A 16,216-nucleotide genomic window follows, 5' to 3' on the forward strand; every position below is an offset into this window, starting at 1 on the left:
GTGACTGTGTCAACACTATCCATATGACAAAATGCTTTTTAAATCAGATAGATGCATCAATTCTGGTTGACTACATATATACACATATAAACAGCATTATTCTTGGCAATCTGCATATAGTTTTATAAAATCATAATTCATAAAGTGCGTAATTGGCAGCTTTCAGGACATTAGGCACCCAAATAAAATGCTCATACCTATGCTATGAATATCTCATGGTGCTACTACAGTACATTAATCAATCAGATCTGAAATATTGGTTGATACAATTTTCTCAGTACAGTTTCAAACTCCTGAGTCTGAAGGTTAGGTTTGTAGTTGAGGAATAACGTGAAAACAACGCATATTTTTCAGTGTTGTCAAAACTAGCAATTGTGAATATTGTCAAGGTGGGAGAGAGATCCTATTTATTATTCAGTCCAGAGACTATTTCCCATATATGACCACATATTAGATCACCTCAAAATCCCCAGCCTGTGCTGGATAAAGTTGCCTCTTTTGATTGTGTCAGTCCATTCCAGATAAATGCTCAGAATTTCTGATTTTCTAATCTTTCTGCTACTCTTTTCCAAATGGTGGGTGGTATATGAGGAAATTAGATGACATCATGGCACGATCAGGTCGGGGATCCCCTGGCAAATGTTGATGTTGTGCCATTGGCCACCACAAGATTGTTGGTTGTATCTTTGTGCCCAGGACGTGATATCTACTAAGTGTGGTTGAGTCGGTCCTGACACTGGGTGTTTGTTGACATATACACTGTTCACCATCACGTTTTACTGGCTGGGCCCCATGATACTTCTGGTTGCTGTTCAGACTCCCTGGAGCTGTCTGTGGCTTTCTTTTAGCTGATGGATGAAGCAGTTGTGTAGTAGCCTTTGGGTGTTGCCACGACCATAAAGAATCCCTCTGGCTAGCTCCCAGCCAGACCCTCATTCACTTCTAGGCATCGCTCTTGAGCTTTTTCTCTTAGACTCTGATCGTAGGATGGTTAGATTGCCAGAGAATATGATTCATCAGGTAGAAAAGAGAAAAACACATGGTTTTAATAAAAACGAAGCAATTCTCCTGTCAAAGTAAGATTGGATTGGATGTTGGTAAATAGACAAGGAAGACTTTATTCAAAAGTATTGCAACAGAAGTCAAGACTTCTGCAACACGGGCGAGAGATTGAACTCAATTCCATCGAACACCACCAAGGAAGCACTGGGTCCGAGCTAGTGCAAATATACCGGAGGGTGTTAGGGGGAAAGTTGGCCAATGTGATTAGGCCATCTGTGTTTGCTAATTGGAGCTTATGGAAGTTAGGCTCCTACCCTCCTGCAGCGACTTGAGGATAGTGGCCCTATCTTTCTCGATGATAACATCTCAAAGGGGTGTCTCCCAGGTCCTTGAGAAAGACATCCTGGGTTGTAAAACTGGCAAGAGACTGGATGAAAATTTACGCCTCTGGGGGCAGAGAAAGAATTTACAATAGCAAATTTTATAAAGTAAATGCTCTAAGAAAAGGGAGGTCAGGAGCTTAAGATCAGGAAGAAATTTGTCTCAAGTTTAGTCAAGCTGAGGGGAGTGTTAAGGCTGTCTTTGTCATATGCATCATTAATAATTTTTCCCCTTGTCTGTGAAATAAAAATTACCACAATTGTCTAGAAGCCAAGAAGCAAGCCCTCACCAGAAATCAAATCTGCCAGCACCTTTATCTTGAACTTTTCAGCCTCCAGACTGTGACCAATAAATTCTGTTGTGCATATATATATATATATGGAGGTATAAATCATGTAATTAAATAAGGTATGTATACTGAAGACTGAATTCAGCTAATACTTAAACCCAGAGATAAACAAATCTCATTAATTGGGAACACGATGGTATATTAATATGTTTCAGTATTTTTACAAATTGGGAAAATATTAAATGATCTAATCAACCAAATGCCTGAAATTGGTTTTGCACTTTCTACCTTTTTGATACACTGTGCCCTAGTAATGCTGGCTTTTCCAACCATTAAGTGGAAATGATGTCTGTTGGGTACAGGAGAGTGACTTCAGTTTGTTGACCCAGAAGGAGTGATATGAGGATATTTGGCTCATGACAGCTTATCATCTCAGTCTGGCTAGGGAAGATAAAAAAAAAAAAAAAGATAGAGAAGTGAAAAACGTTTTTTTAAACCTCTGGGATATTGCCAGGAGGCTCTCTCTGATGCATGATGTCATTTACTGAAATGACCTGCCTTCCCGTAAAATAGATCTAAATCGAAACTTTTAGAAAGTATTATGATGGGTTTAGAAAGCAAAACATGGGCAGGTCCTGCTTATCATCTGAATTTCTAGACATCATGTGCTAAAAATCATTTTTCCAAAACTACCAATTTGAATGAAATAAAACTTGCTGTGGTGGAAGCAATAATTAAAGGCACAGAATTTGTGTTTTTTTTTTTTTGTAACTTTTTTCTAGCCTTCCAGAGGAAATTTGGCTGTCATAAAATTTGCAAATCAAACATTCAAATCAAAATGCTTGAACAGAGAAAGGTTGTAAATATTTACTTTTAAAACCACTGAATTATTAAAGGTTTCAGAAATGTTCAATCTGGCAATACAAGAGGTAAGACTGAAAGTCAGTCTGCCAATTTGCTGTGAGGGAAAATTGATTGGCAGCAAAGAGCTAAAACATAAGAGAATTTAGTGAGGTATTACTAATTTAGAACCTTGCTGGGGAGATGAAGTGAAAAAGCATCTCTTTTTCATGGTATCAAAAATTCTAAAACAAAGCAATAAATATGTCTTGGAAATGTAGTTTACAATTGATTAAACTGTGTAACTGTGAGGTAGTTGGTAGTCAGTGTGTGTGTGTATGTATCTCAGCTGAGTGCTTGGAATTTCTGCTTTGAGAACTCCACTGAAAATACTGTGCTACACAGAAAAGTGTCTCATGCTTTTATTTAGTTTGGTTCCAGTTCTAGCTCTTCCACTGGTTTGTATGAATTTAACCAGTCTTATTATACCAATATGGCTATAAATTTATTTCAATCTTTTATGCAGCAGATACTTATTTAGCACCTACTATGCGTCAGGCAGTGTTCCAGACACTTGGAGGCTGTCTGTGAACAAAATAGGTGAAGATCCCTCTTCTAATGAAGCTTATATTCTAATGGGGTTTGATACAATAAACAACAAATATAATCAGTAAGAAAATCATATGCTATGTGAAAAGATGGCAATTTCTGTCAAAAAAAATGATAAAGTGGTTCAGGGTAAAACAAATGGGAGCAGGATTGCTGGGTGAGAGGAATTTTAAATAGGAGAGGTCAGGAGGTACAAGCCTTTATGAGAAGGTAAGATTTGAGTAAAGACTTAAAGGCAGCAAAGATGTTAGCCCAGAGTGTCTCAGAGAAGAGCATTCCAGGAAGAAAGAATAGTTTTATAAAGCTTCTGAAAATATAATTGATCCAGCTGAGCATGTGCTTCCCTATAATCCAGTCAACTGTGGTGAGGGGTGGTGTCGCCTATCACAAATGTAATTTTAGGGACTCTGAGTGGACACCAGTTCTTTTGGAAGAAATAAAAACTGGGCAGGCGCCAGCAGTTAAGTATGGTGTACCATCTCTGTGACTTCTGGCAAATATCTCTTTTCTCAAATAACTCTTACATATATGTAAAGTTATATGCCAAGTTTGTAGGCTACAAAGAAAAGAGAAGAAATCAAAACTATACATGATTTAAAATGAAGTATATTTAATTTCCTTATCATCGAAAATTTTAGGCTGCTGCTCAAACTTGAAGTCATCCAAAGATGAGATCGCATACTTTTTAAGCTGTTAATGGTAGCACCTTTATTCTAAAATTAGATTAGACTAATGAAGATGAGTTGCGATTGTGTTTGTATTTTAATATGTTCTATAACAGAGTTTTTTTGAAATTCTCGAATGCTTGATGACATACGCTGACATATTTTGTATCCCTGTAACCACTACTTTGAATGTATCTGAATAAAGTGTTTATCTCAGATTATCATAAAAAGAGAATAGCTTTATAAAGCTCCTGAGATGAGGAAATGATTGACGTTCAGTTCATTCTAAGAAGCACAAGGAGGCCAATGTTAATGGAGGGGAATAAGCCGGGAAGAAGAAAAGAGAGGTTGAGGTGGAGTGGGAGTGGTGTAAGGGGGAGGCCATTTAGGACCTTGCTGGCTATTTAATAAGGACTTTGTCTTACAGACTGTGAAGCTGAGAATTATTGCAGTACTTTGAGCACAGGTGTGATATTTTACACCTGTTGTGTAGTAAATAGTCTCAGTGGGCAAAGGTATTGAGTGACTATTGCAAGTGCACAGGGCTTGAATAATGTGACTGGAATCAAATAAATATCCATGAAGACGTAGAAACAGCAGGATTCCTGAGAAAAAAGTAGCACCAACAGTATCTTCTGGTGGTTTGGTGGTATGGTATTAGAGAAAGAAAGGAGTCAATTTTTTTTTTTTTTGTCCTGAGAAACCAGAAGGCTAGAATTGCCATAAATGGAGCTGGGGAAGGGTGTGAATAGAGGCGGATTTGGGGAAAGAATGGAAGTTCAGCTTTGGAAATGTTAGAGATATCAAGTGGAGAGCTGAATATACAAGTCTGGGGTCAGGAAAGGGGTATGAGAAGATGCATGAATTAAAGAATTTTTGACACATAGGTAATGTTTAAATTTATAAGGGTGAGAGAGATCACTGAGGAATGAATGCAGAAAGAAGAGAAGCAGAACTGAAGACTGAGACTTGGACATTCTCAACTTTAAAAGATGAACATGAGATTAAAGGAGGAACCAGCAATGAGACTGAGAAGGCGTAACCAAGAAGGTAGAAAGAAAGTTAACAGAATGTGCTTTTTGTGGAAGCTAAGTGAGCAAAGTATATCCAGGCATAGGGAGTGATCGAAAATATCAAATATCATCAATAGGTCATGTGATAGGAAGACTGAAGCTTGGCCATTGGATTTAGCAATATGGGGACTCTTTGGTGACTTTCAGTTGAGTGGTAGAGAGTGAAAGTCTCATTGGAGCTGGCCTAAGACAGAATGGGGCAGGAAAAACTGGAGAGTGATATGGACATTTTATCTGAAGAATGTTGATATAAAAAGGAGCAAAAAAAAATTGAGTGGGGTCAAGAGAAAGTTTTTTTTTTCCCTCTTTAAATGGGAAAAATAAGAGCATGCTGATGTAACTGTACGCTACTGAGAATCAGCCCTTAAAGAGAAAAGAAAGATAATGAAGCAGGAGAGAGAGCGGAGAATTGCTGAAGCAGTGACGCCGAGTGGGATCGGCACATGTAGAAGCGGCTAACTCACGGCTTATGTAACTAGAAGGCACAGCAGCTGCTCTGCAGGCACAGCTGGACTCGGGGGGCCTGAATGTCCCCAGACCTCGGTCTCACTTCATCTCTCTGCTCTGCTTCTCTGTGCGTTGGCTGCACTCAGGCAGGCTTTCCACAACAGCAGCTCTTACCGCTTGGTGCTTATATCTTATCTTCTCAGCATTCACAGCAGAAAGGAGTCTCTTCTCCAATGGTCCCAACAGAATCCTGAGATTGCTTCACTGTCATGGCTTGAGGTCACTCACCTGCCCAATCCCTGAAACGATCGCTGTGATCAGGGTAGTCGATGCCACGATTCAGGAGTGAACGTGAGAAAAGACCAGCAGCAACATACACAGCGTCAGTAGAGTCATGTTTTCTTCCAGAAAAAAGAATTAAGCTGGTAAAAATACAAAGCTATTAAAATGGCCCTAAATGGTGGCCCAAGGACACTGCACACCATTTAAGGGAGACAAGCAAATATTGGCACCATGTTCTTTCCGTTTCTTTACATTATTGTAATGTAATGTCAAGATCAAAATGATCTGGGCAAACTTAGACTCTTGGGGACATCTAGATGAAATCACATTTGAAAAAAAAGTAATTATCTTAGAGGGAAACTTTCCTATGACAATTCTAATTAAGTCAATTATTTTGTAGAAATTTACATGTGCTAATGATGGCTGGAACCGTCATTCAATTACGTGCACTTGTGTTTTGTGTCCTTGAATATCTGTGTCCTTCTACACTTTAAAATATGGAGGAAGAAATGTGAATCCCCCTTCCTATGTAGTTCCCGCTTGAAGGAAGTTGACACATCACTTTCACTGATGACCACCAGAAATGGCTGGTTCTGCCATTTTTAATATTCCTAGGGGATAGAGGTGATTCTTAGCTATATTTTAAGGCTCCAACCAAGAGTATTTTCTTTTCATTTTTCCCTTCACTTCCCTAAAATTATAAGATGTGCCTCCCTGACCAGCACTAAATATTGGTGATGTTTAGTAGATGGGATATATGAGTCTTGAACAAAATTCAGCCAGCCAGTCTATTTATAATGAAATCACACTAAATAAATTATTTGAATATACTCTTGGGATAAAATATACCTCTATGAGGCAATGACGGTTGTAATTACTCCAGAGGTAAAGAATGAAAAAGGGGTAATTTTAAAAGTGACATCCTCATGGAGATTAAAATAGTTTTAAAAATAAGTAATTTCTCAACTATGCTAAAATAATGTGCATCGTATTGGGAAATTTTTACTTAGCCTCTGTAAATATTTTTAAGTTTTATTTGGAAAGAAGAGATATTAAAGAATATTTTATCTAACTAGATGCTTTTAATAATTAAGTTAATATAGTACACATAATTTCCGGTAGTGTACAATAGACAGCGGACAATTTTTAGTTTACTTTTTGTTCCTTATAATTCATAGCAACATATATTATAGAAGCAAGTTCCTTAGAAATTTGATGCTTTAAAGTGGTAAGCAACAGATAAAAGAGATACTGTTTCGTGGTCATTCAGTCACTAAATTTTTTCGAAGTTCAACTTTGCTGTGCTCACAATTCTTTCTTTGGAGTCAACAGCAATAATAATTGTTTTATGATTCAAGAAGTTACAACTATCATATACTGTCATGCTTGTGGAATTTGGGAGATATCAATAGGTACTTAATAAGCTCTTAAAATTTAATTCTCATAACAATACTACAGTATTTAAGAGTCTTATTGATGGGGAGGGTTTTTATTTTTAAATGTGCGTTTTCAGGCTATAATATGAAGAGTTAAGCAATGTTCCTATTTGAATAGATTTATGACATTTTATTACGCCAAATCTCCATAGCAAGGCCAAAACAGGAGAGAGAGGGTGGTGTGTTAGGGGCAGGAAAACTGCAATATGAGGAAGAAAAGGAACTGGTAGGGCAAGACTCTTGTTTTTGTTTTGTGGGTTAAGTATCAGTAACCATGGAATAGATGGGGTTATGAAAAGGAAAGTCTTTAGTTTCATGGGTATTGGTTTACTGTGATGTGGAATATATTGGCATATTAAGAGCATCACAAAGGACAATAACACTTAACCAGCAGTGAAAAGGCTTAGTTAATAAGCAAAATAAAAAATTCATTATATTTTATTCTATAGTAATGTAGAGTTTACAATTGCTGGAGTTAGTCACCACTTTCTTCATTAAAAAAGTAAATATGACAGTCGTGTGTCTCCAGAAGGCTGCAAGGTTTGGCAGTGGCCATGCGGCTGGTGGGGTCTAACCTCAGCGGCAGCTGCAGTTGCATGTCATGTCACTCTCATCCCTAACTGTCACCCTAGGCTGGCATAGCAAAGTCTGCCAAGGTCAATTGATATCTATCATCTGTCTGTCTATCTATCTTATATTTTCCATATTATTATTTAGCATTTGTCTTAAAATTAGAACGAGCATGACACTCCATCACACACTTACACCGTGTGTGTCTGCAGAGCCGCACAGCTCAAAACCCAGTAGGGATATTTGAATTCCCTGTGGCCAACTTGTCTTGCTGAAATTACTTGGTAAAGCCTAGGAGCATCTGAATTTCCATTACTTTATCAGTGTACCTTGTTAATGATATACCTTAATTTGCATACCAGTAGTACCTTTTCACCACAGGTAAGAAATTGAAATGTTCAAGGTCAATTAACTGCAAATGTTTCAAGTTGACTCGTGCAGCCGTAACTGTGAGCGATGCTGGGAAAAGGAGCGGTCAGTCAGGGGTTCCTCTCTCTCCTGATGAGAATTGATGATCCAATTTTAACTCACTGGAATCATGCTGATTCTTTTTGCCTTGCCGTGCTTCTGTCATGTGTTCGCTTTTTAAATACTGGTCTATAAAGATGTGCCGAAATGCAAGAGAAATGCTATGAAATTCCAGATTTAAAAAACAGATTCTCATTACTGGTTTTAGACCATTACAATTAACTAGCAAGAGCAAGAAGCAAAATAATCAGTATTTTCTCAGAGGTATTAGCTGATATAAGATAATATTCCAGAGGTAGAGCTTCCAGGTTGAGATGGTGGCTATCTGGGGCACTTCATTCACTGTTTCTTAACTTTTCATTGTGAGAAATGATAACAATACAGGGAGATACGTAGCAGTTGCAGCAATAAGAGGACTGAGGATGCTTCGTTAGCATCAGACCACAGAAGACTTTTGACTTTCAAAGTTTTGACAGGCCCTGGGGGACGGGGGGAATAGTAAGATTATATAGGTCAGTGGAGGGAAATATTTACCCACCACCACCTCTGTCATGTGCCTGTACTTCAAAGACATGGTCCATTGTTAACCAGAGGGAGGGAAGTTGACTCTACTGCCTGGAAACTCAATCCTGAGGTTCCCTGATCTCCACTAGCACCATCTTTTCTGCATCTGCTGGGAACTACCAATTCCCACTTATACATCAAGACAATGTGAGAGGCACTGTTGTATCCTAGTTTAGAGGACTGTACCTCCTGCCTACTCCAGGGACAAGGGCAAGGTGTTCAAGCTCTCTGTATCTGACTCACCACCTACTAAATAGATTGCTTTGAGAATTCATTAACAGTGCCTTCACAGAGTGCTGGACACAAAGAACTAACTCGCTTAATAAATGTTAAGTAATACTGTAGTAGAATAAGTGGAGGATTGGATGGTGTTTCATCACATCCTGAAAAATGAAGTATGGTTGAAGCACTGGCTCCGATTTAAAAATAGTGCTATGGAAGCAGTTCCCACTGAGAGGTCAAGAACTCCCTGCGCTATTTGTGACAGGGTACTATTCAAGGTGTGCTTCAGATCATTCAAAAGCAAATGCGATGTAGATAACACACTGCAAGTGCCCCTTGTGGACAGCAGAGCTGTGCTAAACAAATGACACCAAGACACCAAATGTCACCAAAATTCAGTCAGGGCCCATGTATACCCAAAAAGCCCTCTTGCATAAAATATGAGAATATTCTACTCTATTCTAAACAAGGTAGATGATATTGGTGACCAAGGGAACTCCATAGAAAACCACACGTTCTTCAAGGGAAAATATAGAGAAAATTGAAAGTAAAAACACACAAACAAAAATTGTGGTATGTAAAAATATTCTGGATCCACAAAAGGGGGAGAGCATTTGTACTTTTGATGTATGGAGTCGAAGACACTTTTGAACAATGGTTCATTTTAAGAAATAAAGAAATTTGACAAAGTATCCAGTTCTAATGACAATATAGTAAGTAACAGGAATCATACCCGAATGCACGCGGTAGTTAGTGTGATGTCATCAAGAGAGGACATTGTTGTAATATAATTTTTTTAAAAATGCTGTTTTGAACCAGTTTTGAAGCCCTGGCTAGAGGCTGGTCAGTTCCCCTTCTTGAACAGTGGATTATGTTCATACTTCAGCCACTCCTTTATAGGCTCTTGGAATGCATCATCGCCGAGGCCACATACCAGACAACTAGGGACTTTTATGCCCCAGAGCCTCCTAGAGAAATTATTCAAATTAGCCAATTCACAGGGAGCCCTAAAACCTAGCTACCTGACTCCACCCCACTTGCCAAACATAAGTTCCCTCCTACAGCTCCAGCTTGCTGTTACCCTATCCCCTGATGCAATCCCCTGTGTGGCCCTACCTGGCATCCTTCTCTTTTTTGTAGTTAAAAGTAACAATGAGTTCTGTTTTTCATCTATCAGAATGTCATCGTGCTGTGTTCCACCATCAAAGGAATCTTTAAATCTCACAAAACACTTGTCAACACAGGTGTGTCCCTTTAGGTCTCACAATGGCATATGCCTCACTGTAACAGCAAACATTTATTGGGCATCTCTTTGAAGTAGGGTTTGTATTCAAGGTTTCATAAAGTAGGTCACAGATGTAAAGAGTAATACTTGAATTAAAACTGCATAAAAATTAGTGATAATCTCTTCTAAAATTTTAGACCTTATTCTCAGAGCCTCAAGGTGAGTGGCAAAAGAATGAGGGAAAGAAAACAAATGCTAACATTCCTTTTTGGGGTGTTATGTAATAGAGGTTGCATTTTAATAAATACTGAATATCAGATAAATGTGGATTCGAGAATGTGTCAATCCCTACTTCATGGCTTTTATAATCATTAGATATTGCTTACATAATCAGCAGTGCAATATCACTTAAAATAAATAAATTACCCTAATTATTACATTAAACTGGAAGAATGAACCAACCTAAGACATACAGGACTCACATCTATAATATGTGTGTGTTGGCTGCAATAAAACACAACAGATTCTGCTCTACCTATACTTCCTTGAACATACATCAGACTTCTATTTTTCCCTTCTTAGGGATCAAGCGTAACTTACTCTACAGTGTTTTTCTTTGCCCCATTCTCTCACCCACCACCTTTCTCCCAGGTAGGATGGAACCAGTGGTGTGTTAGTAAACTGGCTGGGGTGTGGGCGGGAACTTATTTGCACAGTTTGCAATTTCCATGGTTTAAATACTCCCACTGTGGCTAATTGCAAAGATGGTTATGTTTAGTAACTTGCTTGTAAAGTTGAAAATTTAACAGTCATCTCTTGCAAACTGTTGTGAAGCAGCTCCAACCCACCGCTCGATAGAACTCTCTATCTTTATTGTGTTATTGTTCCTGCACATGTCTTACCATTAACATTACCTTTCAAACATGCTTTTCAATGTCTGTCCCTCCCATAAGACTGCAAACACCTTGAGGGCAAGGACTATTCCTTGACTGTCTTTGTTTTCCCAGGCTAACAATGTATTTCCTTCTCCAAACATGATCAAAGGTGGTTTTCCACTTCCACCATAGTATGCAGATATTCCTTACATCCAATCCTGGTCAGTGGGGTTGAAGGCCAGACCATTCCCCAGTCATGCATGAAGGCAGTAGAAATGCTAGTTTCAAGTGTTGACATGGGTGTTCATCTATCAAATTAAGCACTTTAAACAGTCTGTGAGACTTTTAGTTCTCCCCAGTGTCAGCAGGCTATAAAACCCAAAAATGAACACAATTAACATAGGTTCCATCCATTTACACTAAATTCTTGCTTTTCTATATTTTTCTACAATTGTGAGTAATTTTTATATTTCGTAAATTTGACTTAAATTCCATAGAGGAATACAGTCTTACTGACATTTCTGCTTCTCTAGCATAGATTTTTAACCAACTCTTCTTTCCCAATTTTCTCCTGTTTTTATTTTTACAAAAGGAGCTGGTGGCTGGTCTCCACTTGTGTCAAACAAGTACCAGTGGTTGCAGATTGACCTTGGAGAGAGAATGGAGGTCACTGCTGTGGCCACCCAAGGTGGATATGGGAGCTCCAACTGGGTGACCAGCTACCTCCTGATGTTCAGCGACAGTGGCAGGAACTGGAAACAATACCGACAAGAGGACAGCATCTGGGTATGTTCTTTAACAAAAGTCATAGCCTTTCAGAGAAAGAAGCATAGTCATTGCTGCACCTTGTTTACTAGTCTTTTAAATTAAGTAGAAATATAGAACCTTGAGAACTACTTTGAAAGCATTTTCCAAGTGAAAATATGGTAAATATTTGTTTTCTAATACATTTCATGGTAAATTAATGACAATACTAAAGGTAAATTTATTTTACAGAGGCCTCAGGAGTTGGGGAAAAAAAGTCATATTAGTCCATTAAATAGTGTGGATGCCTAAGAAATAAATAAGATGCGTATTAAAAAAATTACATGTTGTTCAGGAACATGGTAGTTTTGTGTTGTCTTTATTTAAAGTTAGTAAAAAATGTGTTCCTTTTATTTCCTCTGATGACTCTGAGATTTCTGAAACATTCTTTGGTATATGGAGGTTTTTGCATACAATATTTGTACTTAAATATGTGTGTATATATAAATACATACACACACATATATACATATATGTGATTTATATATAAACCCTCCTCTAGTCTCTTTAAAGTATGCGGGTAAAATGCTGTGTGTTGTAAACAACCATGCAGCACCCGAAAGAGAGAGACAGGGAACAAAGCCGTTTGTAATAAAGTGGGCAGTATTTGTAGTTGACTGATTGTGTATAAACACTTGGTGGAAGAAGGAAGCTAAAGAAAGTTTGCTTGATGACAGAAAAAGGACTCTTTTCTTAGGGTATGAAAGTATTCGTTTGGATCTTACGTGGACCAGGGACAACACATTGCAATCAAAGAACTATTTCCCACCCCCCTCTGTCTGAGCTGCCAGAACCAAAGAAAATGAGTGACTTAATGAAGCATCATTCTTAGCACACAGATAATTTGGAAGCCTATTTGGGCACATAATGATAATTTTCTTTGACCAGTCAATTGCCTCTTTTTTGAAACTTCCTATAACTCCGTTATACATTATAAACTCATTGAAGAAATGGATTGTGATTTACTCACCTTTGTGTCTCTAAAGCTTTCGAAGGCCATTCAGTCTGTGTTTATGGAGAACAACAGTGGGACTAGAGGAAGCTGCCTATAAGCATTTTTAAGAAAAGCTTAAAATCCTGTTTAAAATCCAAAGCAAGTTGAAGCTGTGTATAAGAGTGGAAAAAAAAAAAAAAACCACTGGGTATTACGGTTGAGTTAATTCCATGAAAACCATTCAAACTAGGGATGAAATAAACAGTAATTATGAACCAATAACAATGAAAGCTTAATGAGGTATTTATTTTAACTAGGAGTTTGGATTATCTTTTACTCTTTTTTTTTAAAGTAAGCATTGGATTTTAAACTACATAAGTAGTGGCTAATGCATGCTAATATTTAGCTACGTTAATTGAAATGTATGTTTTTGACACTTTTTAAAGTGATAAATCAACCATGAGAATTGTTGTTTTTCTGATCATCAGGCTTGAGGAAAACCAAACCTAGGCATTGCCATTTGCCTGTTTTGCTTGCTCCTATTAAAGTGGAGGTGCTCAAGGTTAAATGGTGGCAGGAATGATACCCTTACTAATCCAAACCAATAAAATAAAGACATGGCATCTATCACAGTCCTCTTAAGTTAACATCGCTTTTTTAGACTATGCTGTAAATTGTTGGTTTACTCACCGTCTTCCCCTCTGGAGCGTGAGCACTCTGTAAACAAAGATCGAACCGTCCGACCTTTCCTCTTGGCATCCCCAACAATACCTGGTATGTCGCAATCAAATATTAAATTTATTGAATGACTGAACAAACAAATGAATGAAATGTACTTGCTTGTAGGATACTCTTCTGATCACACTAACTAAAAGTGACTCCCTCTTGCCTTCCTCAGCTCTTCATTTTAGCACATTTATGTTGTATCAGTTTAATATACTTGAAGTTGGGATGGCACGTTTTACTCTCCCCTAAAATTTTGAACTTTTTTATGGGATAGTTTTTATCTTTCTCATATTAGTATTTCTGGCACCCTACACCCAATGTGGCCCATGACTTTTGTTGAATTAGTGAAATAATGAGTAAATGAATGAATAGATTTGAGTATATTGATCTCGTGATCTGTGCTTATCTTTGTATGTATTTCTGGGAGCTATTAAAAGAATTCATGAGACTATGGAGATCATTGTAGACTGAATTTGTCAAAGAGGTGGGGCTTACCGGATCTTGAAGAAAGCATTATAATTTAGATTATGGAAGGATTAAGGAAGCTATTTCCTGAAGCTGGAAAAATGTGAACAAAAAGCATGGACATCGGAGATATCCAGAAATATGGTTTCCCATGTAATAACTAGTGAGACTATTGGTCAGGTGGGACTGTTAAGTTTGGGAAGGAATGGATGATAATTTTGGCTATGGTAACGAAAGTGGGTGGATAACCTTGAATGTCAATATCAAAATTAAGACTTAGTGCAATAGATTCCATGACCACACATAACATAGGTAAGCAATGGTATTGGCAAAACAACCCCAAATCTTTAAATCCCTGTACATGTATATATAGATATACGTGTGTGTGTGTGCGTTTGTTTGTTTGTGTGTGTGTAGTAAATATTTCCCGTTCCTCCCAGGTATGCTGCAAAGTTCTCTTCTACTCCATGGTTACTTCAGTTCCACTCTGAGGGAAGCTCCCTCTCTGTGAATCTACAATTTCTGAAGGAGAAAAGTTGAAACCTGGTGAAGTGTGCCCTGGCTCTTGACTTTTCCACCTGGAAGAACACAGAACACTTCAATTTACTCTTTTTTTTAACCCAAAGAACAACTTCTAACTGATATACATAGTAAGGAATTTAACCCTTTGTGACATTTTACAAATATGCATTTCCCAACTTTTTTTTGCCCGGTTTTAGTAGATATTATGGGATATATACCAATTATACAAAACATGCCAATTTCCTTTAAGAGCTTCACAGTCTGCTGCAGATAATACAAATAAATCTGTGAAAGAGAGTTAGGAAACACATAAGGCATTATACAAGTGTGTGATAGAAGGAGAAAGAAAAGACAAGTGTTATTGGCTTAGAAACAAACACAATAAAAACAATCAACACAGGTTGAAATGCTGCAGTGAGGATTCTTCATTCTCTCCTCTGTTGATCTCACTTCAAGCACCAGAGAGAACAATGATTTCTTTATACCTGAAAGAATTAATAAAATGCTCTGTTGCTTCTTACAAATAATCTTTAAGAAGAAAAACAAAATATGTATCTATACATGAAATTTCATAGAAATGTAACCTCGATAGAGCTATGATTTTTTAAAAAAATTACACATTAAAACATTTCTTCAGAATAAAATTTGTAGTCTAGTAAAATGTAATTTATACAAAGTACTCTGCTGGATGGCAAATAAATATTTTATGAAAATTTAGAAAATGCAAGCCACTAAAATTGCTCTTCTCAAATTGAAGACAAAATAAAATCCCACAGCATTGATGATAAAAAAGACTCTTTTAAGGCAGTTTATTGTAAGTGGTTGAAAAAGTGAATGTAAGGTATAATTTTCACTCATTTAAGAACAAGTGCTGAAATAACATGAAACCAGCATCTTAGAAATTATTTTAAGTAGACCATCATATGCAGGAACTTTATAGCCAAATTCTCCAAATTCTTTCTGATAAATGCCCAAGCTTCTTTTATACTACAGACTACAAGGCAAGAAATGGAATGGTACCAATCTTATAGATTGAGTAAATATGATTGTTAAAGCAAGAATAGTTTGCTTTTTTTAATGGACTTCAGTTGTACCTGATTTTTCAAACAAAAACCTTTACTGGTTTTCTAAAGTTAGTATATCTTGGTTTTTGTTCTTTAACTAGAAGTGTCTAGTGTCATAGTTCTGGGTTTGGCTGGTGAAAGACACGGATACCCTGTAACATAGAATAGTCAATTAGATAGAAGTATCACCTGTCACCAAATATTCAGGCCATTATTATCACTGTGAATGATCGAGTTGTCAACTCTGTAAGCCAGACAAGGTAGAAACGCTACCTGCAAAGATTTTAACGTGCATTTGTTTCAAGTCAAGTAAATAAGTGCCTGGGAGAGCTCAATAGAAAACCAGGGGAGGCAGAAATGCAAGGGAGGTATATGCTGTGAGCTAGGTAGACTCCTTGCAAATGGCATTTCCCTAGATCTTTCCCTTATTCTAGTGACCTAAGCCTACAAGCAGCATTTGTGGTGATAAAAAGTACAGCAGTACGAATGCCATGTGTGTCCACATGTCAAATTGTCAAGCTTAATGCATTGCAATACTTGCCTCAGTACTTGGCCAATGCCTAGAGAGTGCCTGAAGCTGCTTCTACCTTTCAGGACACTGATCCCCAAAAGATATTTTTAATTAAAGTCTACCTTATTAGTCTATATCTTCAGGAAGTTTCCTGTTCACATTTCTATTTAACTATAAGTTCTCCATCTTTTGAAAATGATTAACCTAGAAGTGCATGGTTAAAAAGTGGCTTCATTTTTTTT

At 37.5% G+C, this 16,216-nt stretch overlaps 1 protein-coding gene across 1 annotated transcript in view; it reads left to right on the forward strand.

The window, feature by feature from the left end:
- Positions 1-16,216, forward strand: part of CNTNAP4 (contactin associated protein-like 4) — a 302,601-nt gene that overhangs the window by 72,716 nt on the left and 213,669 nt on the right. Inside the window, exon 3 of the mRNA XM_012641517.1 lies at positions 11,541-11,734. Within this exon, the coding sequence (XP_012496971.1) occupies positions 11,541-11,734 (194 nt within the window). The remainder of the gene's footprint in view (positions 1-11,540; positions 11,735-16,216) is intronic.

This window comes from Propithecus coquereli, unplaced genomic scaffold (genome assembly GCF_000956105.1).
Source record: "Propithecus coquereli isolate 6110/MARCELLA unplaced genomic scaffold, Pcoq_1.0 Scaffold165, whole genome shotgun sequence".
NCBI classification, from domain to species: Eukaryota; Metazoa; Chordata; class Mammalia; order Primates; family Indriidae; genus Propithecus; species Propithecus coquereli.